Source organism: Equus asinus, chromosome 7 (assembly GCF_041296235.1).
Source record: "Equus asinus isolate D_3611 breed Donkey chromosome 7, EquAss-T2T_v2, whole genome shotgun sequence".
NCBI lineage: Eukaryota > Metazoa > Chordata > Mammalia > Perissodactyla > Equidae > Equus > Equus asinus.
This window is the reverse complement of record NC_091796.1, coordinates 85,088,794-85,115,174: the sequence shown is the minus strand read 5'-3', so window position 1 is coordinate 85,115,174 and position 26,381 is coordinate 85,088,794. Positions and strand designations below refer to the sequence as shown.

Below are 26,381 nucleotides of genomic sequence, written 5' to 3'. Positions count from 1 at the left end.
GTTATACCCTACACACCTGCATCTTGTAAATGTCCACAGAATTTAAATTTTAATTCTGACCTCACCACTCGCTGGCTGTGTGACCTTGGCCGGATTCCTAACCTTCTCCTGCTTCTTTTTTCTTATCTGTAAAATGGAGATATCAACCTGTACAAGATTTTGGTGAGGATTGATGTAAAATGTCTAGCATGAGGCCTGTCACAGAGCCATCGCTTAACATTTGGTAGCTTTAATAATAATAATGAACTAGTAAATATTTTAATATTAATATTTTTAAAAGCTGCATATACAGTGTGATGAAAACCATATTACAACAGAATGTAGTCTGTCTCACTTTAAATTTATGGCTCAGTTTTTGAATGGAGACTCAAGTTGCCCAACAATTCATTCACACTTTGCTCCTCCCCTCCTAAAAGCTATTTTATACCTTCTCCCCGCTCCTCAAACCTATCAGCCTACCCCACTCTCAGTTGAAGATCTTGCCTCATGCTTTACTGAGGAAATGGCAGCAGTGGGATGGGAGAGCTCCATCCTCCGAACTTGAAACCCACCAGCCCACCTGCACCTGCACCCACCCGGCCTCCTCCCTCTTTGAATGAACGAATGCTCTCGGAGGGGACCCCCCCCCATTTTTGTTCTGGATGCCATCGCCTCCAGCCTTTTCAAGGACTTTGCTCCCTTAATTATCTCCTCCTCCTTCTGCATCATCAGTTTTTTTTTTCTTTTCTTTCCACATTTTCTATCCTTAAAAACCTTCCAGACTCCATGTCACCTGTCTTTCTGTTCCAGCCTCATCTCAGCAGAGCTTCTGGAGTTATCTAAGTTGCCATTTCCATCCCATTTTCAACTCAACCCACTCCAGTCGGGATTCCATACTCACTTCAATAACACAGCATCTGTCAAGATCACCAATTATCTCCATGTTGCCAATTCCTGTGGTCACCCTTCTGTCCTCATCTTATTTGACTTCTAAGCAGCGCTTGACCCAGCTGACTACTTCCCCCTTCTTGACATACTCCCTTACTTGGCTCCTTGATACCTCACTTTCTCTCCTATTTGACTGACCACTCCTTCTCAGGTTCTTTCTCCCTCTCTGCGACACCTAAAAATGTTGCAATGACCCGGGGTCAGTGGGATGGCCACCTACTCAACTCTGTCTACGCCCTTTGCCTAGATGACCTCATCTTGTCCCGTGGTTTTAAATACAATCTACATACCCATGACTTCCAAATGTGTCTCTCCAGCCCAGATCTCTTCATCAAGCTCTAAACTCATACAGCAAACCGCCTCCCTGACATCATAGGTGTCGAACAGGCATCACAAGCGTTACATGGCGAAACTGAAGTCTTGATGCCTAACTCCTGCTCCTCTATACCTGTGACTCCCTGAGTTTTCCCCGTCTAAGTAAGTGATGCCACTATCCAACCAGTAACTGAAACAAAATAACCACGAGTCTATCTTAATCTCTCCCTTTCCCTTGTTCTTCACATCAGCAAGTCTTTTTGGTTTTACTTCCAAAATATCTTCTGAATCCATCCACTCTTCTCTAGCACACCCTCCTCTCTTAGCTCAAGCTGTGATCTTGTCTTGCCTAGACTGCCGCTACCACTGGCTTGCCTTCTGCCATTCGTGTTCTCCTAGGTGCATTCTTGATGTGTCGGTTCTAAAACTGTAAATCAAACCATGCCACGCCCCCACTCGAACGTCCTTCCATGACTTCTCATCACGTGTAGAAGAAAATCCAGACTCCATGCATGTCATGGTCCACAAAGCCCAACGTGAGTGGCCACAGGCCACCTCTATGACGTCTTCTCCTTCCAATCCCCTCCCTTGTCCAGTCTGCACCAGCCACACCGTCCCCCCAATTCGTCAAACAGGCCAAGCTCTATTCTTTCTACCTGGGGTGCGGTGCTTCCAGAACCTAGCGTGGCTGTTTCTTCCTTGATATTCAGGTTTCAACAAAAAGTCAACTTTCCCATGGGGCTTTCTCTCGCCACCCCATCTAAACGAGCACCCCCTCCCCACTGCTAGTAGTGTCCTCCCCTTTTCTATTCATTTCCTCAGCAACGAGCATTTAGGTTGTTTCTACTTTTTTTCTTTTGTAACAATTTTGCAGCGAAGCTCCTCAGACATCCCTCTGTGTCTGTGTGAGAGCTTCTCTGAGACATTTTGAGGTGAAGTGTGGCATCACAGAATATATCCATTTTCAATTTTAATAAATATTGTCAAATTGCTCTGCAAAGTGCCTTTACCTAGCCGGCTCTGAGTGCTCCAGTTTCTCCCTTGAGTTCGCTGCACTTGATATTCTCTGACTTGAATATCTTGCAGCTTTGGTAGATAAGGGGGGATCTTTCTGTTGTTTTATTTTGCATTTCTCTAATTACTAAAGAGTTTGGGCATTTGACTTTCTTTTTTCAGTGTCTGATTGATCTATGGGAACTTTTATCAATATTCTGCATGCTAATCTTTTATATTATACAAATGCTGCAAATATCTACTCCCATCTGTTGCTTGTCTTTTAACATGGCCCCATAATGTCTTTTATCACATGCAAGTTTTAAACATTGCTGTCAAATATATGCATCGTTTTTATCACCGTTTATGCCTACTGTGTGTATTTAATTATCCTAAGCTTCCCTGAGGTCAGCAAGTTATTTCTCTAAATCTTCTTCTAATTGTTTTGAAGCTTTACTTCCCACATCCAGGGCTTTGCTCCATTTGAAAGCTACGTCAGGCGTGGTTTACATTGCTTTTTATTGTCAGAACATTCAACGGCAACACAAAGCAGGAGAGGCAGCTCTGATGAGCAACTGTCGCCAGGTACCCCTCCTTTGCCAGCCCCCGCTCCGTGGGAGACTCACCCAGCATCTGTCCCAAGTGCTCCCCTCCTTTGTCAGAGAATTGGTTGTGACTGAGATCCAGCGACTTAATTCGGTAATCAGACTGGAGAAAGAAACAGTGGAGGGAAGAGTAACTTGCATCTTCTCTGTGACTGCAAACACCTCACTTCTCTCGGGGCAGCGTGATGGAGGCTCCAGCACCCCAAGATGAGGTGGGCTAGGGCTCTTAGACTCAAGACAATTTCCATATTCATTTTCTGTTTAAGTGTCAATGACTGCTCGGAGAATTTAACACCATGTGGCTTTTGCCAAGATCAGCAGAGTCCAAACACCAGTTCTCTAAACCATGCAAGTAAGCGGCCTCGTTTCCCTCTGCCCAGCGCCACCCCAGGGCCCCCAGATCTCCCAAGGACATCTCCCATGTGGCTGGGATGCACCCACCCCGTGCTTCTTACCGACAGGGCTTGGCTGAGCAGCTCTGCAGCTTCGTCCTTGAAGTTATTTCCTGGAGGGAAGGTGGGCGTTGGCGATGCTCTCCACACTAGGGCTGCCTTACCCTCCCATGTCCCAGCCCTGCCGGTCTCCCCTTTGAAACAACCAGCCATAGAAAAGGTGGCAAGTCCTAAAAGTGAATGTATGGGCACAGAAAAAAACAGGAGAAAGAGGGGCCACCATTTACCATCCCCTTTAATGTTCCTTCTCTCTCTGCCATGACTGTCCAGGGAGTTCCAGGAGCTGGTACATCACACCCTGCACATCCATTGGCAGCCTCAACCCCTGGACCAATGCCTGGCTTTTTTTAATGGAACTTGACAAAATGATTCTAAAATTCAACTGGAGGAGAAACTGCATAAGAACAGCCAAGATGACTTTGAAAAAGAAAGCCAGACTTTGCCTACTCAGATGTACAACATATCGTGCCACATCATATAATTACATAACTAATATATTAATATTATATACTTGATATGTTTTATTAGTTACAACTAATTATATTATAACATAGCATATTATTTTAATATTCTAAACAAATATTAATGGACAAATAGACATTTATTTGTCTGTCATAAACAGACAGACAAATAGATTAATGAAATGGAAAAGAGAATCTAGAAAGAAACCAATATTTATATCAGAGTTTAATATATTATAAAGGTGACATTTCAAATTAGTCAGTAAAAGATAGATTATTCAATTAATGGTGCTGGGGCACCTGGCTATCAGTTTTGAGAATATAATATTTGATCATATTATTATATTATATTATTATTATTATAATATGATTATGTTATATAACATTCAAGTATGGAGATCTGTAATATATAAAGAGTGCCTAACATTCGAGAATACAAACAACCCCATATAACAATTGACATTTCATGGAAGAGGAAATAAAAATGGAAATAAGCATCTGACAAGATGTTCTACTTCAACAATAATGTGGGAATGTAATAAAAATAATAGTAGTGAACTCTTATTGAATACTTGTATCCTAGGACTGTTCTAGGTATTATAGATTTTAATTCACTTAATCCTCACAATCACTGTCTGAGGCTGGGTAATATAATCCTCCTAGTTTATAAATGAGAAAAATAAGTCACAGAAGGGGTAAATTTCTTGCCCAGTGTCAAAACTGGGATTTGAATTCCAGTACTGTAACTTCAACAACCACACACACAACCATTCTGATTCACCAATAACTTGCTAATAACCCTTCTGGCAATGGTACAGGGAAACATATTCCATTGGTGGAATTGTAACCTGGTCCAGTCTTCTTAAAGGGAAATTTGGAAATAAATTTTTAACTTCACAAAAATGAGTATATCTTTATATTCAGTAATTCTGCTCTTCAGTGTCTATCTAGAAAGACTAGAACATGTGCCCCAAAGATGCATGTACCAGAAAGTTCTTTTAAAATTATTTGAAAGATTGAAAAACTGGAAATGACCTACCTGTGCCCCACCCCCAAACAGGGGGATGTTAGATGAACTATACCACTACATCCAATCACAGAATACTACCGAGGAGTTCAAGAGAATGAGATATATCTATTTGTTCAGTCATAGAAAGAAATCCAAGATATACTTACAGTGAAAAAAGGGAAATTGGTGAATAATGTCTGACATGTAGTAAGTTTTATATTAAAAAATACATCAACTCTATTTCTGTATTTTTTCTCTGGATGCTTTTAAGATTTTTTTATCTTAAGTGTTTTTACTATGATATACTCAGGTGTGGGTTTCTTTTTATTTCCCTTACTTAGGACTTACTAGGATTCCTATATCTGAGAATTCAGCAATTCAGGAAACATGTCAGCTACAATTTATTCAAATGTTGTTGCTCACCCATTCTCGTCTTCTTCTGAAACTCCTGCTAGCTATCTTGGGTCTATTCATTCTCTTATATTCTTTCATCTTTTAAATTCTCTGTATCTTTATCTTTCCATATTGCCAAGATAGATAATATGCTTTTATCTATCTTCCAGGTCACTAATTTCATTCAGCTGCATCTAACATGCTGTTGAATTTGTCCATTGAGTCTTTATGTCAATGAGTATATATTTTTCATTTCTAGAAGTTCTATTTTTGGGGAGTCTTTTTAAAAACAATGGTTTGTTCTTGCATGTATTTCTTTTTTATGTTCTTAGTCACATTAAACATAGTTTATAGTTGGGTGCAAGATCTCTGTTTGCTTGCAGTATCAGTTAATTAACGGTGTTCCTATGCAGTTTGGAGGATAAACTATATGGTCATTCAATGTATAATCTACATCTGTTAATTCTATTTTCTGAAGCTCTCGAGAGTCCGAGGCTGCCACTTGTTGAGTCTGGCAACTCTCATGGTGTTTTTTTTTGTTTGTTTTTAATTTTTTTTTTTTAAAGATTTCATTTTTCCTTTTTCTCCTCAAAGCCCCCCGGTACATAGTTGCATATTTTTAGTTGTGGGTCCTTCTAGTTGTGGCATGTGGGACAACGCCTCAGCATGGCCTGACGAGCGGTGCCATGTCCGCACCCAGGATCCGAACCAGTGAAGCCCTCGGCCACTGAAGCGGAGTGCATGAACTTAACTGCTCGGTCACAGGGCCGGCTCCTCTCACGGTGCTTTATTTCCTTGTTTTGCAGTTTGGACTGTGAGCCCATCTTTGGTGGAGCTTTATCTGTGGGAGTCCCAAGTAGCCTGGAGCCTGGGTCAAGGGCTTGTTCCTCCAAAGAGGTTTTATGATTGTTTCTGTCGCATGTCCCAGGACATTGCCAGCATAGGACCACTTTTTATGTTAATGTCTTGCCTTAAGGGTTCCAGGACCCTGCAGAGAGTATAAATTCAAATCTCAAACCCGAGTGAGAGCATGTCTGTGCGTACTAGAATTCTCAAGTGACTTTTTTCTGTGAGACAGACAATAAACTAATTAAAATTCAGGTGTACAATAGGGGGTCAGGGAACAATAAATGGCTCTAAGAAAAACCAAGAAGGGAAACTATAGTGATGATGATGAGAGATGCTGCTTTGACAGGGTGGTCAGGAAGTTCCCCCTAAGGAGATGACGTTTGAGCAGAGACGTGAATGAAGCAGGAGAGCGAGCCAGGCAGAAATCTGGGGTACAGACTCTCTGCAAAGGGAGTCAGAAGTCACTTGTTCAGGAAAGCCGGGAAGCCAGTGTGGCCATGGAGAGGGGGCAAGGACGACTGGAAGGGTTTAGCAGGGTACAGACGCAGTGTTCGGGTCTCTGAAATCACAAAGACCTGGTCTGGGTTCAATTCGGCCGGACGCCCTCTGCTCTTCCCCTTCTCTCCTGTCGCTCTGGCGGCCTCTCCCTCCTCTTCCACGGACTCACCTGAAAGCTGAAGGTTCGAGAGTGAAGACGTATTTCTCTGGAGAAATTCTGAGATGATTCTGGCCCCCTCCAAACCAAGATCATTGTCGGAAAGATTCTAAAAGGCAAGAAAACACGTATGCATGTAGAAATCCAACCAAAGGGCCCTCATTAACAGATGATGTCAGGGCGGGGCTTACTTGAGGCCCGCACCCAGGGAGTATGGTGGGGCTGGGGAGAGGGGGTGGGCTGCGAGGACGGGAAGGATCCCAGGGTGCAAAGGAGAGAAGGGAGACGGGATAATGGGCCTTTCTAATGCCTCGCTGTGGGGCCCTCGGACGGGTCTCAGTTTCCTCTGAGCCTCAGTGACCCCCACTGCCCCGACTTAGTCCTAGTACTTTAGATAAGCACATTGTAAATGTTTTCCGAAACCCAGGACAGCTTTTTCTGGAGAGTTCGGCATAAAGCAATCGAAAAATTTGTTTAGAGTAAATCATAATTGTAAATTCCATTCATTGATCCGTGACGCATGACTCTCTGTGGTAGGAACAAGTAGGGATATAAAAGGACATGGTCCTTTCAGGCTGGTGGGAGGGCCTTTATATGAACCAGCCATTATTATCTTTAGTGTTTTTCCCCTTTTTTTCAAATTTTTTTTATTGTGGCAAAATAGACATAACACATTTACCATCTTAACCACTTTTAAGTGTACAGTTCAGTGGTTTTAAGTGTATCCATATTATTGTGCAACCATCATTGTCATCTCTAGGCACACTGTATTTTATGAAATTATTTCATGTCTTTATGTTCTTTAAGAAAGTTCACTTTTTAAGTGAAAAACTTACAGAAGTAAGTTTATCCACTTAGGGGCTTAGAGGTCCAGAGAGAAACGGTTTCTTAGGGTTTCCTACAGCCACAGGGAAGACAGTCCCCCTGCCAGCCTCTGACGTGTGGTTCTCCTCTGAGAAGTCCCCAGATTGACTGCAGAAAGCCTAGGGGCCTCTGGCTTGTCTCGAGGGCGTTCGGAGCCCCCGGGGGTGGCGCTGGGACCGGCGGGGCAGGGCGCCCTACCAGCTCCTGGAGGTAGTAGTTCTCTCGCAGCATCTGCGTCAGGCTCACGACGCCCTCCGCCATGATACAGTTGTCTTCCAGCTCCAGGGTCATCACAGCTGTGTTGGACTTCAGCCACCACGGGGAGGGGGAGGAAGGCAGAGGTAGTTGGTGACCCAGTCAGTTCCCTGCCCTTGCCCAGAACCTGTCCCCTTTCTGGAACATCCCAGCCCTTTCAAGGGGTGTGGAGATGCAGACTGCCAATTCTGGAGGAGTGGGTAGGAACCGGAGAGAAACACAGGGACGATCCATGCCCCTGGAGTTTTGCTTGGACAATATGCTTATTCCGGGCACCTCCGCCAAAGGGGGCTGCCCAGGGGAATTTAGAAGAGGGACATTAAAATAATTAAAGCCCTGAAAAGTAAGTGGCACAAGGATGAGCTGAACAGATATTAACTATTAGACATTAACTATTCAGTCTCGAGGAGAGAGGCCTGTGACTGGCTCCAAAATTAAGAAGAACTTGACATATTTAATAGAAGTATTTAAGCATAAAGCATTGACTGTGCCTGCTTCCTTCAGAGGCCTTTCTTCTGGTTTAGGCTTCAGGCTTATCTGCCACTCTCTTTTAGTCAGGATGTTGGCTCAAGGCTGTTTAGAAGGAACTGGACTTAATTAAATCTTAGATAAATATCCACCTCGAAGCTTGTCTGCGTTCCCACAGGGAGCAAGACGAGGGGAAACGACTTGCAGCGTGAGGCACTGGGGTTAGCTCTAACCAGCACTTTTATCCTTCCCTTCTCCACCTGGTTCCCAGTATAGACAGGCACAGAGAACAGACACATCTTCGGGTCTGAGCATTTTCCAAGAGCACCAAGCAGTGAGAGAAGCAGCAGGCGGTCAGGAACTCTAGGTCCAGGAACAGGGCAAAGGGGATAGCTCAAGCTACTGCAGTGCAAAATGGCCCACCGACGGCCTTCACTGACAAGTCTTCCGATCTCGGCTCTTGGGGCGGGCAAAATTCCGTCATGCTCGAAGGCAAGGGAGATGGCTCAAGTGTCTCCCAGTCTAGGTGTCATTTAGCAGTGTCCAGAAATGTGGGTTGAATGCTCGCTTCCAGAGTCACGCTGGGGACCAGCACAGTGCGTGGCACAGTGGGGGCCCGATCACCCAGTCCATCCACATTCATTTCGCACAGGCCAGGATCTCTTTGTCACCCTCTGTACTAACTGCTGGGGAACGAGGGTGAACCGAGAACATCCCTGCTCTCCAGGGGCCCGCGCCCCACCAAGTGCGAGGGCATGGAGATAGGCGGGTGACGGACAGATGTGGAGAGGAAAAAATAGGATCTCTACCATGAGGGTGCGTTTAATCCAAGCCCGGGAAATGCAACATGTAAGCAGTTAAACAGTACGAAAGATAAATAAAGTTCAGTCCACCAGAATGGCACAGTGATTAACCGTCGAATGAGTGATGCAGAGAATCAAGAAGAGAAAACGCCCCCAAACAGAAACTGCTGTTACTAAGAAACAAGAGGCCCAAGTCTTGAGAGGGTTTCATTATTATCCATTTTTTTCCATAAAACTCATGAGGTAATGGTGCCTTCCTAACACTTCATTAATCAGCCTTTCAACGCTCCATAAATTTCAAGATGGCTTTGTTCTCTATCTTCTCTTCCCTGCCTCCCCTCCCCTTCCCTAGAAAGCAGCATACTTCTTAACAGGCATGTGTTAAATGCAAATGCTGCTATATATCCAGAAATGAGGGAGTGCTTTTTTTTTCAATCGAACTTTCTCTTTACCATCCTAAGTGAACCAAGAGTGTAGTGCTGACACACAGTTGTTACATTTTCTGTTTTCCTGGGATGGCAGTCAGTTTTGTATATACTCCATTCTAATTACATAAAGCTATGACGAATTCAAGGTCAAGTCCTTGTTTGCTCATGCCAAGCAGAGAGAAAGGGAATGTTACTCCTGTGGGAAAACCTGATCCACTCTGCAGGGTGATCTTTAAGAATTATGACGTTCAAAGGGCAGACACTGAATGGAATGGCTCAGTAGTGAACCCATTTATGGCAAAGGTAAGCTTTGGAATCGAGACCCAGGCTGACATTTTGGACTGTGCTCTCACATTAGCATTTGGGCCCAAGCCCAGCCCAGTCACTTTTCTGGGGCCCACAGGCTGGTGCCTTTGCTTCCTGCCTAGGAAGCGCATAGAGTTCCAAGGCCCAGATCTCTAGCAGCCTCCTTCCCAGGAGCTAATGGGGTATCCATCTGGTTGGGGAAATCAACCGGCAGTCAAGCAGAGTCTAGGGCAAGGTGGGCATAAAAGTTTCAATTTAGGGTCCCATTAGGGGGCTCATTGACTCTTGGGCCCACCACCCTATCAACCCCCTACCTCTGCCAAGCTTCATGGGCTCCCACTAGGATGCTCACCACCAGGGCAATCGCAATAGCCTTGGTACCCCTGGGGCCCAGCCCATGGTGGTTGAGGTTCACATAGGACTCCTCCATGTTCCGGATGAAGTAGGACACAGGCACTACACCCACCAGTTTGCAGGCCTCCAGGTACAGCTCCTTTTGTCCAGTGGTGAAAAATTTCTCAGTATCTGCAGAGAAATACGAAAGTGGATGAAGTAGGGTCTCCCTTCTACCTTTGCTTTATCTCCCCTCTAACTCCAGGCCACGTGTGCTTCGGACTGGTGTCCCTCTGCCTGAGAATCTTTCCCTATGGGTGTATGGCCTGGACGGCAACTCCAATTGGGAAGTCAGCCAGTGGTGGGAGAGGGAGATCTGAACCCTAGAAAGCCCCAAATGAACATTTCCCTTTAGGTAAGAGATAAGGCCCCTGGTTTTAGGCCCCAAGCTGTCCTGGGAGAAGAAGAGTGTGCCCAATGCCCGCCTTCCCGGGTTAGCCTGATCATCAGGTTGTGTGAAGGCCCTGCTCTCTAGCCCACCTTGGGCCAGCTCTGAAAGGCCAAACGGACAAAAAGCTGATGATATGCGATCGTCGAGGGAGTCTCCATTTCAGCTTTAGTTTTACTACCACTGTTAAACTGTTGTGAACCATGAATGAAGCTTTACTAAAGATTTAAAGAAGCATCAATTTAAAAAAAAGCCCACGTGGGACAGAGCAGGCTTCCCAAGGTGACAAATCAGTGCGAGATAGAGACCCCCAAATCAGTCGGAAACAAAGGAACTTGCGTTGGAGTGGGCTTTCCTTTCTCAAAGACCTGAATTTCGTTTTTCCTAACAAAAAGGACTGTCATCTCTACTTTATCAATGACATATCTAGCCCAAGATTACAAACAGCTGATCAGCGCTGAAACCAGCGGAAAGAATGAAGGACTTTGCCTCTCCATTCCAAACCCTCGGGGCCTTTGTCCCTCGGGCCTTAGATCCGCCTGGCTGGTGGTCAACGGGCAGTGGGCCTCCCTGGATTCTGGCTGCCCCGCAGCTGTGTCCTCATGAAGCAAGCCCCGTCGATGGCAGGGCTTCCCATGGCCAGCTGGGGTCTAAGCCTGCATCTGTTTTTCTTTTGGAGCCCTTTGGCCAGCCCACCCCAAACATTTCCACGGAGGACAGTGAGAGCTTTGTTGGCGAAAGGACAACAACTTGATGAGGAAGTTGATTCTGCAGGCACAGCTACAAAGTGGCTTCTCTTTGGGACAGTTGTAGAGCACGGATTCTCAGCCTCAGCGCCGTGGATGTTTTAAGTTGGATGGTTCTCTGTTGGGAGGGGCTGTCTTGCACAGTGTAGGAGATTGAGTGGCATTCCTGGCCTCTACCCACGAGATCTCAGTAGCATCCTACCCCCACCGCCCCTCGCCAGTTTGCCAAATGTCCCCTGTGGTGCAAAATCGCTTCCAAGTGAGAACCACTGCTGTGTAGGAAAAACAGCACACAGTGAGGGACCACTTTCGGCTTCTCTCACTCTACTGTCCCCTCACCACCAGCTTGCTGTTCCCAACCCGGCTTATGTCTCAGGCCATTCCAGAAAGACCTTCCTGCCCCATTCCCAGCCTCTCAGCACCAGCTGCAGGGCCACTAGGAGCCAGAGCAGCTGAGTCCCGGGTTTCTGTCCCAGCACAGAGTTGTTGGTGCCAAATTCAGTCATTGGAGGTTCCCATTTGCCAAAGCAGGGTAGATCGCCCCCAGCTTTGTCTTGGTGCAAAAGCTGCTCTGAGGCTGCAGACCCTGTCGAGCTGTATTCCCTGTGGTTACATTTTAGAGGCAGCTTGCAACTGCTGCGTTATCACTTGCAACGAGCGGAGGTGGGGAGGGGGAATGAGATAGATGCAGGAGCCTGGGACAAAACATCCAGCCTTCCTATCTGCCACCTCCGGCAACCAGGTGCAATTCCATGTTGAAAGTGACATTAGCAGCAGACTTGAAGCGGAAAAGAAATCAGAAAAAGAGCAACAAGCTGCTGGGGGTGGCGGAGGGGAGGTCGGTGTGGAGGGTGCAGTTGTGTGTTGACCTGAGCTGACCGTGCAGAGGAGCTTCCCAGTTGAATTCGGTAGAGCCCACCGGGCAGCCATCAGGACACGGGAGAGGGAGGGCCCCTGGGCTAGCCTCAGCCTGGGAAGTTTGAGGCTGGCCCATTAGGTGGAGCCAGTGTTGTTCGTGCCGTCCTTCAGTGGTTTTTTGGGCACTCTCCTCCCTGGGGAAACTGGGAGGGAGAAGAGGGTGGAGAGGTGTTTGCAACAAGGAGTCTTTGCGGCAGCTCAGCCTGCGCCCCCACGCACCCAGGCAGCTTGGATTCCTCGAGGGAAAACATAGGGCTCTCAAGTAGGGGAAGCAAGAACTTCAGTGTGAGTAGAGGAAAGTCGCTGGGATGCAAGATGGGCTACAAACACTCCAGGGGCCCCTGGTCTATGGAATGTGGAAGGCAGACTGGCAGGGTGGGGCGAACACAGGCTCAGCAAACATTGGCAAGCTCTCCGTGGCTTTGGGCAACTCATGCAATCTCTATAAGCCTCAGTTTCCTCCTCTGTAAAAGGCAGGGAATGATGCCTACCTCCTGGGACTATTGCAAAGGTGACAGAGGATGCCACGTGTGGAAACGTTTCGAAAACCAGAAATCCCTGTGCATTGATTGGTTCAGCTTTCATCAAGCTGATGTGGCCGCTCTGCACAGGAGGCAGGACACGAGCATGGGGCAGCTGCAGCTGCTGCCTCCAGGCTAGCTTTGAGGAGGGCATGGCGTAAAATTGAGCACAGGCATTTCTGCCACCTTCCCTCCGCAGGATGTCCCGCCGGCAGCGCCACGGCCCACTGGGGAAACCAGATGTCTCTGGCTTCTGAGGAAGGAGGCCAGCCCCCAGCCCCAGCCTCACCTTCCATCTCAAGGTCTGTTTCTGAACTCTCGTGGGTTGGTTTCTCTTTTTCGACAGCCGGGGTGGCTTCGGCCTCACAGTAGAGTGTTTCGTCACTGTTCTCTGATGCTGCCACTGTTTCAGTCTCATCTGGAAGAAAAACTCATCTCCTTGATTCTGGAAATGAAACCTGCCAGCCTTTCAGGTGGAGCCCACTGCCGGCTTCCCTCTCTATTCCCCTCCTCTGCCACCCAGAACCTGGGTGCAGTCTTTGTCCCCCAGCCTCACGTGGCTCCAGGTGTTGGGGAACCGCAGCGTGCATAAGTCCTGTGGGGGGACTCCATTCTACAAGCGCTCGCTCCCCAACACGGTGCTGCCTCCCAGCTGAATGGTCTGGGGGGGTCTTGTGCTAATAACCCCCACGTGTTCTCTGGAGACTCGCTGCTCCTGCCCCCCTCCCCGTTTTGGGCCTGCCTCAAAGACTGGCTCCTTGCGCCCTTTTTTTCTCCTTTATGGCTCTGGTGGGGTTCAGGGTCTGCTTTACTCTTTTGGGGAAAGAATAGGCACCAATGCCTAGGCCTCCTCAATGGTGGGCACAAATGATGCTGGGGAGGGCGAGGGGCAGGGCAGGGCAGGCAACTTGGGTCAAACGTAAAATAAAACAGAGCAGGAGCAGTCCAGGAGCAAGAGGGATGACTTGATACCTAAGAATTTGACCTAGCTTCTCTTCCTTCCAGTTCGACATTTATGCCCACACAGAAGGAAGAGCTTGCAGAATCTCCCTGGGGTGGAAATCAATGGCTATGATTAAATACATGTGTCCTGAGCTTCCCTCACACCAGCCCCCTGCACTTGCTAGATGTGGTTTTTCTGCCACTGGACCTTTCAGAACTCAGCCAACTTGCTCTGTGGGTGGGCTGGGCATTTGTGGCGGGGGTCCCAAATTTTGACCACCCAGGGAAGACATACAGCCGCGTAGCCGTCAAACTTCACATCCAAAAGTGATGACTTTCTGAATCTTACTTTCCTCATTAGCCAAACAACTTTAGAATTCCATCCAACCAGTGGAGTGCTGGCAAATGTTTAACTGGCTCTCCAGACCAAAGGAAAAAAAAAATCCTGATTTGTAGTGTTAGCCAATTCAGGCGGTGTAAGTATTCCCAACATGGCTGACTTCAAACTACCAACGTGACATCCGATAGCTCACAAAACGAAAATTTAAGTCGCCTAGAGCTGGTATGAGCCAATTCCAGCACAGCGTTGCATCCGACTCTCTCACTCCCTGTCTGGCAAGCCCTGAGGGCAAGTCAAGGCAACACATCATCCCAATTCTAGAGGGTCCCAGGTGGGGAAGGAAGGGGGCTTCAGGGTCCCCGCGGTCCCTGGATGGTGTGCTGAGGCAGCCCAGCAGGGCCTGAATGGTGAGAGATGGGATGCCTTTTCACCTTGTGTCTCAGGCTCAAGAGGTTCTTCATCGTCCATGGTGCCAGGGCCCTCTCAGGGGCTGCTGCCAGCTTCTTGCCACCTTTCTGCTGCTTCCTTAAGAAGCACACCTGTCCTTTTACCTCTGTCTCAAACCTTGTACACCCTGCCCTCACATAGACAAATCCCACGGGGGCCTGTAGTTATCCTTCCATCCCAGCCAGCCCTGGGGAGAATGGGCTTCGCTGGGAATTGGACATGCATGGATTGGATCCCAACTCCATCTGGGAGAGGTAGCTACTTCCCAGGATCATCAGGGAGAGTGGCACAGCTCTATTCCTGGGAGCCCTGTTGAAAGGATGCCCACCCGCCTGTGACTTTGTGACTTAGGAGCCACTTTCATTTCACTTTCAACATTCCATGACCTCACACAGTCATTGTGATCCATCTGGGTGGACCTGGCAACAGCAAGTCTCCCACCCTCTTGGTGGCTCTGGCAGTCATCTTTTCTCATATGTCCCCTGGGGCCAAGCTCAGGCTTGGCTGTGCGTGTGCAGGTGCTGTGGGGGGGGCCTCTTAGTGGTGTTGTGTTTCCCTCTGAGTCAGGACCAAACCCAAGCCCCTTAATCAGGTGACTGTGAAGAGCCGCCACCATGTTCTTCTCTCAAGGTGGTTGTGTTTCGGGTACGAAATATTTCAGTGATGGGTGAAGTCAGTTTTCTCCTACCCAGCTTCTTCCTTTTTCCTTTCCCCTTTGGGAGAGTATCCTCAACCTTGGAGCAGAAGATCAAAAGCAAAGAACGACAAACATATGTTCGATCACTACAATTTGCTGCAGCCAAAGCATTGTTCAATCCCAACGACTGGGCTGCCTAACTTGAAGCCATTCGGTCATCCTTCCCACGCTTTGCCATTCTCACATGTTCTGGACTTGAAGTTCATTTGCAGTTTACTGTCAAGAGAATCTGGAGGCGTGCTGTTCCTTCTCGATAAGCTTTCAGCTCATCAACAGTCAGGTCAGTGACTAGAGGGCTTGGGGACATGAAAATCCTTCTTTGCCAAGCAGACAAATGATGAAGATCTAGACATTTGTGTAGGGAAAATATAGTTCGAACCCTGGATCAAAAGAAATATGCAAATCTGAGACGTCACTCATTCCTTCAGGCATTCTGAAAACTACTTATGGAGCATCTGTGAAGTAGAAGGCACTAAGTTAGGCACCAGTATAGGGGAGGGGATGCAGACATGATTAAGACATGGACCTTTCAAGGCATGTATAATACAAGATAGAAGTTGACAGGGCCACCTCTAGGATGTGAGGGTCTTGGGCAAATATTTTTGGCAAAGCCTTCCTGTTCATATAAACAATTTGAATCACCCTAAATCAGAATGGCAACACCATTCTAGTGGTCCAGTCTTGTGTGGGTCCTTGAAAGAAATACTGCACAGGCCAGAGGGAGTGATCACAACCTAGGTTGACTTGGTAGAAACAAGTCCTGGAGACGCTTGGGACATCTGGTCGACCCCATGCTGGCGCAGAGGATAAGAAAGTGTCCTTAAAGGAGAGAAATGGGGACCAGAGTGTATGTAGGTCCTGGTCTAAGCTCTGGGTGCTCCACCTGGCCAGCACCATGTGGTCTCAGGTACAAAGAGAGAATTAGAAAACTGGGAGGAAGGCATTCCAAATAGCCACCAGGCAGAGGCACCGCTCACCACGGTCTAAGGGCAGTTCTGGAAATTGATAAGGGTCATGAGGGAGATTCTCCGCAACTTTAAGGGAGGGTGAGGTTTCTCCATGCTGGGGAGCGTCCATGGGCTCTGGACTAGTAGAGCCTTGGGAAAAGGCATCTCTGGGAATGCAGGATAAAGGAAGGCAGCAGAGCCCAAAGTGGATTTGGGGGAGTAAAGGGTGCAAAGGGTAACAGGGAAAAGGGAGGCCACAAGGACCAGAGCAATTTCAGGGATGGTTTCAAAGGCAATTAAAAGGCAATAAAGACGCACTGAAGATTATTGAATAGGACTGTGATTTAATCAGAGCTTTTTTTAAATGGCGGACAGGAATTTTTTTTTTTTTTTTTTGCACAAAGAGCCAATTCTAGAGAAATAAAAATTTTCAAGAATCATAATTTTAAAATTTTCATATCTTTTTAAAAAATCATGCCATGTAATACCTACAACTTCTTTTTATATATTATTATTTTAAAATTTTCTCTATTACTGAAGGGTATCCTTTTTTTAACAAAAGTTTTTATTTTGAAATAATTTTAGGTTACAGAAGAGTTACAGAAATAGTAGAGTTCCCATATACTCTTCACCCAAATCCCCCTTATCTTAACTTCTTACATAACCATAGGAAAAATGATCAAAACTAAGAAATTAACCCTGGTACAGTACTACTGACTAAACTATGGACTGTATTAGTATTTCACCAGTTTTTCCACTGATGTCCATTCTTTGTTCCGGGATCCCACGTGGCACTGTTTATCATGTCTGGTAGAATCTTCCGGTCTATGACATTTCTTCAGTCTTTCATGACCTTGACACTTTTGAGGAGTACTGGTCAGATATTTTGTAGAATGCCCCTCAGTTTGGGTTTGTCTGATGTTTTGTCATGATTATTGGGAAGAGTACCAGAGCTGCTGTGCCCGTCTCGATGCATGTTGGGAATACTCGATGGTGACATGTATGACACTGATCGCTTGGTCAAGGTGGTACCTGCCAGGTTTCTCTACTGTAAAGTTACTATTTTCCCCTTTGTAATGAATACATATTTTGGAGAAGATACTCTATGCAAATATCCTATTTCTGTTTAAGCTTTTTGCTCACTAATTTCAGCATCCATTGATGGGTCTTGCCTCAACAATGATTGCTGTGGTGCTCTAAAGGTGACTCTCTATTTCCCTTCTACATTTGTTCATTGGAATTCTTCTGTAGGAGAAAGTGGTCCCTTTCCCCCATTCATTGATTTATTTACTTGTTTATATTAATGAGGGACTCATGGATGTTCATTTTATTTTTTAGGTCACAATACTATCATTTATTTTGCTGTTCAACTTCCAAATTTGGTTAGGGGAGCTCATTCAGGTTGGCTCCTGTGCCCTTTCGACATGCATACTTCTCTTTTTATTTTTTGATCCCTTCCTTCTTTTCTGGTACCACAAGAATCAACCACTTTTCCAAGGAGAATGGGAACCTGGATCTGGGCGCTGGCATGCTCATCACCATTGGGTGGTCGCCCTTCCAGTGGATAGAGCTAGGAAATCTATGTATATATGTATACTAACCCATGCATAACACACATCTATGTTTATTTCTATACCCATCTATCTGTATATATATTAAACAAAAACCATGAGTGCATACTGATACCTCTGACTCAAGTCCAGCACCACAGGAGATTTATGCCTTCCTCCTTTGCACGTTGGTCATTTTCGTCTCCTCAAGAAACTCGGATCTCATTTTCTACAATATATTTACTTACTTATTCACCTCTAGTATACATATAAAGTAGTTTCTGAATTGCTAAACCACATCCCTGGAAACAAATTTACCACCTAGAGTACACTGTTTGTTAGTATATAGTTTCGTGTGTGTATTTCTCCTTATGATGTCCAGTCAAAACACTTTTTTCCCATTCTTTAGGTCAACTCTTTCTTCCCATCCCCTTCAATGTGGTTAGCTGACTCATTCGTAAATGGATTCCTTTGTCACAGTCTGCATTCATCTTCCTCCCATTTCCTGGTTGATTTTATTGAATTTACAAACGGTAACATCACTCTCTGTGGTGCATATTCTATAGGTTTTGACAAATGCATGGAGTCATGTATCCACCACCATGGTTCCATTCAAAATAGTTCCATCACCCTAAAACTTCCCTCATGCTGCCCCTTTATGATTAACCCTATCCCCCACCCTAACCCCTGGCAATCAGTGTTTCATTTTCCATCCTTGTAGTCTCACCTTTTCCAGAGTCACAGAAATGAAAGCATATAAAGTCTAGTTTTTGGGGGTCTGGTTTCTTTCACTTAGCAAAATGCATTGAAGATTGATCCATGTTATTGCATGAAGCAGTAGCTAGAGTTTGTTGAAGAGTAATATTCCATTGTAGGGATGTACCACACTTTGTTTATCCATTTGCCTGCTAAAAGACATCTTCATATTTTCTCTCTTGTGATTGTGAATAAAGCAGCTATAAACAATCTTACACAGGTTTTGTGTAAATATAAGTTCTCATTGCTCTTGAGTAAATACCTAGGGAGTGAAATTGATGGGTTATATAGCAGATGTATGCTTAACCTTGTAGTGAGCCAGCAAGTTGTTGAATTCAGAATCCATTCTGAATTCCCACTGGGAACAGATGAAAGCATCAGCTGCTCCACGTTCTTGCCAACACTTGATATTGCTGGTTTTGTTTTTGTTTTGCCATTCTAATAAGTGTGTAGTGGTATTTCAAGGTGGTTTCAATTTGCATTTCCCTAATGACTGATGATGTTGAGCATACTTTCATATGTTTATTTGCCATTCATATCCTATCTTCTTCACTGTTTAGATTTTTTGCCTATTTTAGATTGGGTTGTTTATTTTCCTATTGGGTTTGAAAGTTCTTGATATATTTTGGATACAAGTTCCCTTGTCAGAAATGTGATTTGCAAATATTTTCTCTCAGTCTCTGGTTAGGTTTCTTACTCTTGACAGTGTCTTGCATAGAGCACAAATTTTAATTTTGATAAAGTAAAATTTTATCAAAGTTATCAATGTTTTTCTTTTATGGATCATGTTTTTGGTGTCATATCTAAACTCTCTGCCTCACCCAAGGTCATGTAGATTTTCTCCTATGTTTTATTCTAGAAGTTTTATAGTTGTAGCTTTTACATTTAGGTCTGTGATCCATTAAAAGATTTTTTTATTCTGGTAATCTATACTGTCACAAAGTTTACCATTTAACTCTTTTTTTTTGCTGAGTAATATTTTCCCTGAGCTAACATCCACGCCAATCTTCCTCTATTTTCTAGTACGCAGACCGCCAGCACAGCATGGTCACTACAGAGTGGTGTAGGCCTGCGCCCGGGAACTGAACCTGGGCTGCTGAAGTGGAGCACACTGAACTTAACCACTAGGCCACTGGGGCTGCCCCTCCTTTAACTCTTCTAAGTGGACAATTCAGTGACATCAAGTATATTCACAATGTTGTACAACCATCACCACTATCCATTTCTGGAACATTTTCTATGATCCATTTTGAGTTAATTTTTGCATAAGGTGTGAGGTATAGGTCATTTGGCATGTGGATGTTCAAATGTCCCAGCACCATTTGTTGAAAAGACTGTCCTTTCTCCATTTAATTGTCTTTTCACTACTGTCAAAAGTCAGTTGACTATTTGTATCCTTTTGGTTTTTTTGTGGGGTAGCATTTGAGAAACCACATAACCAGCATGTGCTATACCATCTCATCTAAATGTTGTACTTTTAAACTACCAGTTTGTGAGACGAGCCCCCATGGCGCTGCGAGGTGGCCCTAAGGTGCTTAGTGGGTGGGAGGTGAACTGACTCTCAGTTAATCCACACAGCAGGGGCAAAAGAGACCATCCCAAGGGAGGAGGGGAGCTATGATTTTGACTTGAAACAAGTCAAAGAGAATGTCACCCAGGGCAAGGTACAGCCAAAAGCTAAAAGAAAGATAAATTTCTTTCTTTATTGCCAATATTCTTGCTACAACACTTCCACTAGTGGGAATCAAGACAGAGGTACCCTTTACTATCCTATAAACTACCATTTATACAGCAGACACTGTTCTGTGGACTTCATGTGTATTAACAAATTTAAATTGTCTATCTATTAGTATGCTATCATGAGATTCTATTTTTATTCTCATTTTACAGATGAGGAAACTGAGCACAGAGAGGTTAAGTAACTGGCCCAAGGTCACACAGCTAGAACGTGACAGAGCTGGGATATCAGTGAAGTCAGTCTGGTTGCAGAGCCCATGCTGCCTCTCTGCATTGACCCCCTTTCTGTTCATTGAACATGATGAGGTTGTTCCTTACTCAGGGCAACTGCTTGCCCATGGCTCAGAAGGGTCTGGGCTCAGGCGATGTATTTTAGGAGTTGGCAGACTAGTCTGAGGACCAAATCTGCTTCATTGCTTGTTTTTGTAAATACAGTTTTGTTGAAACACAGTCACGACCACTCATTGAGGTATTTCTGTGGCTGCTTTCATGCTACAGGGGCAAAGTCGAGCAGTTGCTAGAGAGGCCTGCGGCCTGCAAAGCCAAAATATTTCCGATCTGGCCCTTTAAGAGAAGGTTTGCCCTTATATTTGATGGCCATTAGCATAAGATAATTACTGAAGGACCTAGCTTTCCAAGGGAAAGAATGGAGAGGAAAGAATCAAAGAAAGGTGGCAGAAACCGTATTAGGAGGCAAGATGAGGAAGCAAGCACAACCAAAGAAAGAAATAGGTGCCGTTATTATTAGATGTAATAATATCCAATTCTATGCAAGAGCTGTTTTTTTTAAAATGAGAGTTGTAAATCAAGTCAGATTTCAAATGTGCAGGGTCTTTGAAAGAAAGGCACTTGCCTTTCAGAATTATTTGTAAAGCAAAAAACATCTTTGGAAAATGCAAAGAAATTCCCCATTATGTGTCTACTTTTGCAAGTTTGGATCTTATTATGCTTGGTTTCCTTAAGAAACTGAAGCTCTTCAGAAAGACGAATTTCTCATTCATTCGTTCACTCATTCAGTGTGGAAAGCCCTGGCACTGAGCTGGGCAATGGGGATAGAGTGCTCAACCTCACGAAGTACACAGTTTACTGAGGGATACTGATGAGTAAACAGACAGTGACCGTGTTGAACCTGGACTGAGGCTTCTGGTCCAGACTGGCAGCTGTGGTGTGTCTGTGTGTACGTGGGCGTTGGAGATCTGGGGAAGCTCCCATGAGGAAGGAGTGTCTAGGCTGAGCCTTGAAGGTCCATTAGGCAGGAGCCAGGTGAAGGCAGAGGGATGGGGTAGAGCCGGTGGGGGAGGAGAGGCATTTGAGGCTGAGCAAAAAGCATCCAGGAAGTCCCTACAGCATGTTGAGGGAGACGCAGGGAGTTTAGGAAGGCTGGAGTGTGATTCTCGTTGCAGGGAGAGTGGTGGTGGGAAAGAAGGGCTGAGAGATGAGCTGGGAGGTGAGCAGAGGCCAATGGTGAAGGCCCTTCAATGCTACGCTAAGGAGTTTGGGCTGTATTTTGAGGATAGTGGGGTTCGCAGAGAGGTTTGAAGCGGCAATGTGACCAGACATGATTCCTGTAGTAGGAAGACTGCTCGGCTGCGGTGTGGAAAGTGGACTGAGGGTAGGAGAAGGGGCAATAGCAGTTGGGAGCGGCTGCAAGGATGACGTGGATCACTGAATAAACACAAAGACAAGCCACTTGGACTTGGGGACAGATCAGATATGAAGGTAAAAGGGGAGAAGACAAAGCAGGAGGCCACGACTGTGCCATTCATAAAGAAGAGGACAGAGGGGCTGGGGCAGTGTTTTTTTGGGGGACGGTGAGGGAAGGTGGTGAGTGCAACTTTGAGTGTGTTGAGTCTTTGAGGTATCTCTGGGACATCCTTGGAGAGGTCCACAGGCAACAGGATTTATGAGTCTGTGGCCCAGGAAAAGGGTTAAAAATTTAGATGTGTGAGTTGTCCATCTATAGATAGTATTTGAAGCCATTGGAGTGGTGAAAATTTCTCAAGGAGGGACTTTCAAGGAAGAAGAGGAGAGAGGCCAACGATGAAGTCCTGGGAACACCATCATTGAAAGCGGGTTGTTCAGAGGAACAGAAATGAGAGACACTACGACAAAATGTCCACAGAGTTAGAAGGAAAACGAGAATGTCGCAGAAACCAAGGGAAGGAATCTTACAAGATGAGGAGAGTTATGCAAAATTACAGAATATTCAAGAAATAATAAAGCCTGGAGTGTATCCGTTGAATTAACCAAGAACGAAGGTATTGGGAACTTTGGTGGGGGAGTTTCAGTGGAGTTTTGGGGATAGAAGCTATAGTTGTGGAGCGAAGATGAATGAGAGGTGAGGAAGTACAGACAGCAGGAGCAGACAACTCTTTCAAGAAGCTTGGCTGTGAAGGAGAAGTTGGGAGACAGAGGGATGGCTGGTGGGGGACACGGGCTGAGGCGGGGCTTCATAATATAGGAGAGATTTGAGCATGTTTAAATGTTGATGAGAAGGAGTCAGGGACGAAAAGGAGAGGGGTGAGCAAAAGACCATGTGCTCTGAGGAGGCAGGAGGGAGGGGATCCCAAGCACAGTGGAGGGTCAGCCACTGTGTTGGGAGGGAAGGAGGAAAAGGTAGTTATGGATGCTGGTCAGTGTGTTGGCGTGGCAACAGGAAGTAAGAGTTTTCATTTGGTGGTTCTATTTTTTTCTTTAAAGTTGATAGGGAGATGATCTCCAGAGATCAAGAAGGGAGGCGATAGGACAGCAAGTTTGAGAAGAATGGTCATCGTGGAAATGAGAGACAAAGCTAATTAAGAACACAGGATTCCTGGGGAGGGTTGAGGGCTGAAGTGAGGTTGGAGATGGGACCAGCACACTATTAGCTCCAATCCGTGTGGCTGGTAATTTTATTTGCCCGTGCTCAGCAGCCCAGATATAAGAGGCAAAAAGGAGAATAGTTTTGCTGACCCAGGCAGGTGTAATCAAAGAGCAGTAGGCAAGAGAGTTGATACTGGGCAGAGAGTGATTTAAAAGATGGCTCATGGGGATTCCATGTTGGATAGAGAAAGAAATGATGAGTGAGGGGAAGCCTGAGGACAGAATAGGGAACTCAAGGGTTCGATGGAGTTAAAGAACAGATGAAGCAGAAGTGAAAGTGGGAGAGGCAGAAAGCCACGAGCTGATCCATCAGAGTGGGTGTGTGAATTCATGATTTCAGAGATGGAGCAGTACCCGGTAATGACACATCAAGGCTGTCTGAAGTACAGAGGGAATGAGGTCTTGAGGAGATGGTGACAATGAGCTTCTAGGATTCGGGATGACTCATCCACATTGGTGGTGAGAAGACTTGAGGTAGGGAAGACGGTGAGTCCAGGGCTAGAGTCTTCAATGCAAGAGGAGGACTGGGCCTGAGGTCAGGAAAAGACAAGGGTGAGGCTGGGGTAAACATTGATGAGTGCTTGATACATCTCTAATGAATACATGAATGCGTGAATCAGTGAATAAGTGAATGAATGAAAGCATCAACTCAGACCGGTCTGACACATTTTGGGAACATCTAGCCATAAATCCTGAGATTCCCAGAAGAAACACTAGGCTCAGAGAAGCCAAGTTACTAGGAGTGTACAGGTCTCGGGTTATCAGTAGAGTTGAACATAGGCAATTCTTTACAGCCTAGCCTAGCTGAGAGGCTGTTTGAGCCCTCTAGTCCTGCGTGGGTTCTGTGTGGTAGCCCCCAGCCCCTTGCAGCTGTTGAGCACATGAAATGTGGCTAGTCTGAATTGAGCTGTGCTGTCTATGTAAAACACACACTGGGTTTTGAAGACTTAGTCCAAAAAAAAAAAGAACATAAAATATCTCATCTTTAAATATTGATGACATGTTGAAATGCTAAATTTTTGGATATATGGGTTAAATAAAACACATTATTAAAATTAATTTCACCTGCTTTTTTTTTTACTTTTTATATGAAACTTCTAGAAAATGTTAAATTACATATGTGGTTCACATTATATTTCTCTTGGGCAGGACTGCTCTAGGCCTTGGTCAGTAGCCTCTGCAATCCTGAAGGAAGCCCCTGTATATTGCACATGTTCAACCAATAAATTAATAAAGGCAGCACGTTGAACTTCCACACACACCTGTTGACATAAGTAAAATTTGAACTCTCAAGGGCTTAAATTTCCTATAAACAGGAAATCTCCCTCTAAAAGAACATTTTAAATCCCTTAAAGTATTGCAAACCTCCCACTTGCCTTGTAGATAGGTCTGCATCCTTGAAACCACTCCACGGTTGATGGAGATGTTTGTCATTGCCTTCATGGTTATCACAGTTGAGATGAATTGAGGGGCTCATCTGGTCTCTCTTCTTGGAACGTTTCTGACGTGATGAGCTCCACATGGTGCAGATTATACCTGTACTTTTCCTCTGTGGAAGCCTGAGGCTGCCTTTCTCCAGGCCCAGTCTCCTTGGAATCTGCAGTTATGGCTTGCTTAGCAATGCCATATTACAGTTTGAAAAGCCCTTATTTCTGCCAGAGATTGTGGAAGATGACCCTACTTAGCGGTAGCAGAGCTGTTTTTGACCTAAATTCAAAATATGTAACAGTAAACACTGAGAGCTTATGCTGGGTGAGAAAACGGAGGCTCCATGAGGTCTGGTGACCTAGTGGCTCCATGGGTAGGAAGTGGCAGAGCCAGGATCTGAACTCAGATGGTCTAACTCCAAAGCTTGTGATTCTCACATGATCCTGTGCTTTCCAACATAGCTGCTTATGGATCAGGAAACAAGAGGGCAGTCTTATTGACCTCAGGAAAAGCCTCTGAAAGAACATGGCATCAGTTGGCCTGACACATGTTGCCTACACATGCATCGAACAGCCCAGCTGAGGGTAGGTCCTTTAGCAGAGGTTCCCAAACTGTACACCAGAGGAACCCGGTCAGTGTTGAAGGGCCCCTTTCCGGACCCGTTAAATGAGAATTCTGGGAGTAGGGCCTAGGAATTTGTATTTTTAAAACATTTCGAAGAGGATAAGGGAATCCTCATTTCACAAAATGATAAACATAATCTCTAGATAAGTACCTGGATTAAGGATCTGATTTGGAACTTGGACTTCTGGGTAACTACTGGGACAAAATGGAAGGAAGGTACAAGGAAAGTCTACTTAGGCCACATCAAAGGAGTGGGCCTGACTTCAGGGCCTCCTTAGGTGGAGCTAACACTTCTGAGTTAGTTTCTAAGAGGCTCCCCAACCTTCAGATGGCCCCTGGGGCCTGTGTGTCATCTTAGGCAAGGGCTGTTGCCTGAAGATAGACACTGCCTCTCAAGGTAAGGAAAAACCGTGGGAAGGCCACAATACTGACTCTCTCTTTCTTTCTCCTTTTAGCCTCTCAGTGTTATGATGTACCCGGCTGGTCCTGGATCTGGTGACTCCCCAGAGGGCTTCCCTGAACAACCGAGGCTCCAGCCACAAATTGGAAATTGCACAGCTCAGACACTGGGTACTGAAATTGGGAGTATTATACAGTCCTTTCTTCAGAGTGTGGTTGGGGCAGAAGATTGAAGGTGGGGTTTGGGAGAGACTCAAAGAGATGGTTGGGTAGCACAGATGTGATGGGAGACCTGATCTTCCTTTCGTGACATATGCTTTGTTCAGTCAACAAAGATTTACTTGGTCCCTACTACGTGTTTGACGCTGCTGTAGGTACTGTAGAGATACCTCGAAGAAAACCAAGCAACCAACCAGGCTTGGTCCCTGCCCTTGTGGAAGTATTTTCCGGCCCGTTTCTTGACTCCGTTACCAATGGGACACCCCCTTTTTTCCAAATTCGGTAAAAAGAGGGTCAATTTGGAACAGGACGGGGAAGGAGACAAAGGTGTGGACTCAATGTGTGACCTACACCTAAGCTGGGGAAGACGGTAGAGTCAGGAAAAGGAGAAAAATAGAGAAGAATTCGCTCTCTTTTCTGGGCTGGGAGGGGTGAGATTACGAAGTCAGGGCTGGGCGAGGCCTCAGAGAAAGTCCTCCCTCCCCCCACTCCCCTTATTTTACAGATGCGGAAACTGAGGGGCGGACAGGTTATATGGTGGACCCAAGAGGGACCCCCTAGTTAGGCGGCAGAAGTGAGAATAAAACTGTGGCCTCAGAATAATACTATGCACGCGCCAGAGAGATGCTTAATTTTAAACTCCGGCGCTCCGATGGCAGCCGGGAGCCGGGCCGGCCTGTTGCC

General features: G+C 45.7%; 1 protein-coding gene across 4 annotated transcripts in view; it reads right to left on the bottom strand.

The window, feature by feature from the left end:
• The window catches only part of LRRC74A (leucine rich repeat containing 74A), a 29,000-nt gene extending 14,297 nt beyond the window's left edge, over positions 1 to 14,703 (bottom strand). For 2 of the 4 annotated variants that reach the window (XM_014840890.3, XM_070514115.1), the window contains exons 1-7: positions 14,463 to 14,499; positions 13,039 to 13,167; positions 10,136 to 10,308; positions 7,722 to 7,829; positions 6,672 to 6,768; positions 3,296 to 3,345; positions 2,862 to 2,943 (exon numbers count right to left, since the gene is read on the bottom strand). In XM_014840890.3, coding sequence (XP_014696376.3) covers positions 2,862 to 2,943; positions 3,296 to 3,345; positions 6,672 to 6,768; positions 7,722 to 7,829; positions 10,136 to 10,308; positions 13,039 to 13,167; positions 14,463 to 14,499 — 676 coding nt within the window. Of the gene's footprint in view, positions 1 to 2,861; positions 2,944 to 3,295; positions 3,346 to 6,671; positions 6,769 to 7,721; positions 7,830 to 10,135; positions 10,309 to 13,038; positions 13,180 to 14,462; positions 14,500 to 14,621 lie in introns of those variants that run through there. The other 2 variants (XM_070514114.1, XM_070514116.1) reach the window with 2 other exon arrangements.
• Positions 14,704 to 26,381: the final 11,678 nt, after the last annotated feature.